The 4,696-nt window shown below is 57.6% G+C and overlaps 1 protein-coding gene across 1 annotated transcript; it reads left to right on the forward strand.

The window, feature by feature from the left end:
• Positions 1 to 43: 43 nt before the first annotated feature.
• FOXA2 (forkhead box A2) lies at positions 44 to 2,448 on the forward strand. Its single transcript, XM_024750790.1, has 2 exons — positions 44 to 130; positions 1,147 to 2,448. Exons 1-2 carry the CDS (start codon positions 44 to 46, stop codon positions 2,446 to 2,448), a joined length of 1,389 nt encoding a protein of 462 aa, XP_024606558.1.
• Positions 2,449 to 4,696: the final 2,248 nt, after the last annotated feature.

The raw sequence follows: 4,696 nt of genomic DNA on the forward strand, positions 1-4,696 counted from the left end.
TGATTGCCGGTCGTTTGCTGGGGCTGTTAAATTTTAAACTGCCATGCACTCGGCTTCCAGTATGCTGGGAGCGGTGAAGATGGAAGGGCACGAGCCGTCCGACTGGAGCAGCTACTATGCCGAGCCCGAGGTAGGCACTCGCCTTTGCCGGGGGAAGCGGGGTGGCGGCGTCCGCTCTCGGCCCCAACCTCTGGACCGCTTCCCCGGCCGGCCCCCGGCCCCCACCCCAGCCGCTCCGGGCAGCCGCCTTTTCCACCCTCCTTCGACTCAGATGGGTCTCTTTTTTATACGACACACTGTTAGCCTTGAGATAATATTAACTTTGTGATCAAATATTGACTTGCGGCGCCTCCAAATCCTCTTCGTGGCCGAGCCACGCACTATCCTAACAGAGTTGTGTTTGGCAGCGCGCGGCTGGGGAGGGGTGGGAGGTCGGCCGGCGAGGGGGTGGGGAGCTGGAGTGGAGAAGGTGGGTAGGAGTTGGGGGCTGAGGTAGAGAAAAACGGTCCAGGACTAGGCGACAAAGAGAAAGAAAGTTTGTGGCTGCAGAGCCCAGCCGCGTGTAGTTCTGTCCGCGGTCCCCTCCCTGTCCCTCCACTCAATGCCTCCGGCTGGCCCCAGACTGCGCGCAGGTACCGCGTTTCGGTTCCTCTGGGGCCCAGAATGGGGTCCCGGGAGGAAGGCTGAACGGCGAGGACCCTGGGATCGTCTCCGCGGGAGGCCGCCGGGCGCCCTGCGCCTTGTCCCACAGGTCGCTGGCCAGGGTCGGAGGTGGCGTCCGGGGCCGCGGCGCCTGCTCGGTATGCTGGCGTGAGAGTCGGGGAGACTCCGCGGGGGGGAGATGCATTTGGGATGCCTGGCTTGGGGCGCTCCCGGGGACCTCTGTTTTAGAGTCTGAGCGAGGCGCAGGAGGGCGAGGAGGCGGCCACGGGCGCAGAGCGGCGGCCCCCGCGCCACCTCCCCGAGGGCGATCGCGGCGCGCTCCGGGTGAAACGGACGCGGGGCCGGGGCCGGGCGAGGACAGGACTCCCCGGAGGCCTCCCTGGAGGCGGGGGCCTGGGCTGGCCCGGTGGGCGGGGGGTCAGGCCGGGAGCGCTTCAGCCGCGGTGCTAACGCTGTGCGCCTCCCTCCGGGCTCTGTCCTCAGGGCTACTCCTCGGTGAGCAACATGAACGCCGGCCTGGGGATGAACGGCATGAACACGTACATGAGCATGTCGGCGGCCGCCATGGGCAGCGGCTCGGGCAACATGAGCGCCGGCTCCATGAACATGTCGTCGTACGTGGGCGCCGGCATGAGCCCGTCCCTGGCCGGCATGTCCCCCGGGGCGGGCGCCATGGCCGGCATGGGCGGCTCGGCCGGGTCGGCCGGCGTGGCTGGCATGGGGCCGCACCTGAGCCCGAGCCTGAGCCCGCTCGGGGGGCAGGCGGCCGGGGCCATGGGCGGCCTGGCACCCTACGCGAACATGAACTCCATGAGCCCCATGTACGGGCAGGCGGGTCTGAGCCGCGCGCGCGACCCCAAGACGTACCGGCGCAGCTACACGCACGCCAAGCCGCCCTACTCGTACATTTCGCTCATCACCATGGCCATTCAGCAGAGCCCCAACAAGATGCTGACGCTGAGCGAGATCTACCAGTGGATCATGGACCTCTTCCCCTTCTACCGGCAGAACCAGCAGCGCTGGCAGAACTCCATCCGCCACTCGCTGTCCTTCAACGACTGCTTTCTCAAGGTGCCCCGCTCGCCCGACAAGCCCGGCAAGGGCTCCTTCTGGACTCTGCACCCCGACTCGGGCAACATGTTCGAGAATGGCTGCTACCTGCGCCGCCAGAAGCGCTTCAAGTGCGAGAAGCAGCTGGCCCTGAAGGAGGCCGCGGGCGCCGCGGGCGGCGGTAAGAAGGCGGCCGCCGGGGCCCAGGCCTCGCAGGGTCAGCTCGGGGAGGCCGCCGGGCCGGTCTCCGAGACTCCGGCGGGCACCGAATCGCCCCACTCGAGCGCCTCCCCGTGCCAGGAGCACAAGCGAGGGGGCCTCGGGGAGCTGAAGGGGACGCCGGCCGCGGCGTTGAGCCCCGCGGAGCCGGCGCCCTCGCCAGGGCAGCAGCAGGCCGCGGCCCACCTGCTGGGCCCGCCGCATCACCCGGGCCTGCCGCCAGAGACCCACCTGAAGCCGGAGCACCACTACGCCTTCAACCACCCCTTCTCCATCAACAACCTCATGTCCTCGGAGCAGCAGCACCACCACAGCCATCACCACCACCAGCCCCACAAAATGGACCTCAAGGCCTACGAACAGGTGATGCACTACCCCGGCTACGGGTCCCCCATGCCGGGAAGCCTGGCCATGGGCCCGGTCACGAACAAAGCGGGCCTGGACGCCTCGACCCTGGCCCCAGACACCTCCTACTACCAGGGAGTGTACTCCAGGCCCATTATGAACTCCTCTTAAGAAGACGGCGTGACCTGGCTAGCCTGGACCCAGACGGGAGAGACAGGAAATGGGGTAGAGACCCTGAGAAAGGGGTGCTGGAAAATTGTGAGGGAGAAGGACCCATCACACCCCTGCCCCCCCGGAACAGAGGTCTCCCCCACCCTCTGCAGCCCTTCCCTCCCTCACGTGGGCCACACTGATGTCTATCATGATATATAAGGAGGGAAAGGGAAAAAAAGATAAACAGTCAAAAAAAGAGAAAAAGGAAAGCCTCAGTTTCCACTACTGTGTAGACGCCTGCTTCTTTAAGCACCTGCGAATCCTGACTTTCTGTTGTTGTGGTTTATCTCCGTTGCTGTCATTGCAGGGAAGTCTTACTTTATTTAAAAAAACAAAAAAACAACAAAAAACAAAAACAAAACAAAAAAGAAAAAAACACAAACTTTTGTGAGTGACTCAGTGTAAAACTGTAGTTTTAACAGAAAACAGAGTTGTACTATTGTCTAAAGAAGAGAAAAAATGATGTAAGGGTCTGTTGTAAATGATCAAGAAAAAGAAAAAAAAAAAAGCATTCCCATTCTTGATACGGTGAAATTCAGGTCTCGAGTCTGATTAATTTATGGTTTCCGTGTGCTTTATTTATGGCTTATAAATGTGTGTTCTGACTACAAGGACCAGAGTTCCACAAATCTATATTAAAGTGTTATTGCCAGTTTTTTGCTTTGAATCTTCAAGATTTTTTTTTTTTTCCTTTGCCTGATTTAAAAAATAAACAGACCTGGGAATTAGTTTAAAATTGAGGGAGGGAGATCCTGGCTGGTTGCAGGTTTTATTTTATTCTGGGGGAGGTAGTTGCTGTTCTATCGACTGTTTATTATTAGCATTTTCAGACAAAGTAAAGTTGAATGAATTTTACAGTAAACAGACACATACCCATTGCCCAGATCCTACAGTTCCCATTTCACTATACTTGTTATATACAGCATATCTGTCCATCTATCCACACCTCCATCGGTCCACTTATCTTATTTTCCTAGATGCATTTCAAAGTAAATTTCAGACTTCAGTACACGAAACACACCAGCAAGGACATGTTAATGGAACTCAACATTGTTCAAGGTTACTTCTTTGAATTTTGGGTTTAACTTTACACACAGTGAAACTCACAGATCCCAGGTGAACCATTGGGGGGATGACGCCGGTTTATCTCCGAAGCCTGGAGAAAACCACACATCCTATCTGTATTTTCCAGCTGGGCCATGTGAAGGTGCAATGTTGTTGACATCTCTGGGACCCTGGGGCTGGCTTCTCTGGAAAGAAGCCTGGATTTTCCATGTTTTTTTCCTGTATGTCCAATCCTAGGCCTCCCTTCAAGGCAGGGAGCCCCGATTGGACTTGCAAATTCCTGGTGCAGCTCTTTTCCTTTTCATCACTGCCTCTCTGCACCCATTCACCCTCCCATGGAATTGGGACTCCGCCTGGATTGACAGCCTCAGGCCTCTGTCCACACTCCACCCTCCATCCCACCCTCCACCTGCACTTAGGTGTTCTGTACAACCTTGGTAGAACTTGCCGCAGCCCAGGAGTAGTGAGGCTTCTGGAACCATGCTTTTGAGCATCTGGTCTGGAGAAACAAAAGACTTTCTCCTGGAAGTGATTTTAAAGGGAACTCAGGGTCCTGCTGAAAATCTTTTAAAATATGTATAATTGGGGGATAAGGCAGAGGTAAGGGGGTGTCCTGCACGGCTGGCCAGGTGCCCCTTGTCAGGGGTGGGATCCCAGGGTCTGCAGGTCTTCTCCCTCCCCACTCCACCCAAACTCGGAGCGAGGCCTTGGCCAAGCAGCCTCTTAGCCCGGGTTGGCAATCTAGGATTACAGCACCAAGGAGGTGAGTGGGTATGTTGTGATTCTTCAAGGAAAACCAGAAAGTATAAAGAAAGACCCAGAATAAATTCTTACAAATCGCACTGCCTCTCTCCACAGACAGCCTAGTGGCCCTAAATCCTCGGCCAACCGAAGTGGAAACCTTGGAGGCCAAGCGGGGCCCGGCTTCGCAAAGTGGGCTCCGCTTTGGCTTTGCCCTGGGCATCTGCTGGCAGGCAAGCTGGCCGAGCGAGGGCAGGAGCCATCCAGGGAGCAGCTAGCTTGCGGTGGGTGAGAATCTCCGCAGAGTCGGAGGCCAAAACTTTCGGACTCAGGTTTCTAAGCTCAGGCTCCCATGTCCCGGAGACTAGATCTTTGGGCTTCTCGACCATCTAAACTTGGA

Source organism: Neophocaena asiaeorientalis, unplaced genomic scaffold (genome assembly GCF_003031525.2).
Source record: "Neophocaena asiaeorientalis asiaeorientalis breed wild unplaced genomic scaffold, Neophocaena_asiaeorientalis_V1.1 scaffold567, whole genome shotgun sequence".
NCBI lineage: Eukaryota > Metazoa > Chordata > Mammalia > Artiodactyla > Phocoenidae > Neophocaena > Neophocaena asiaeorientalis.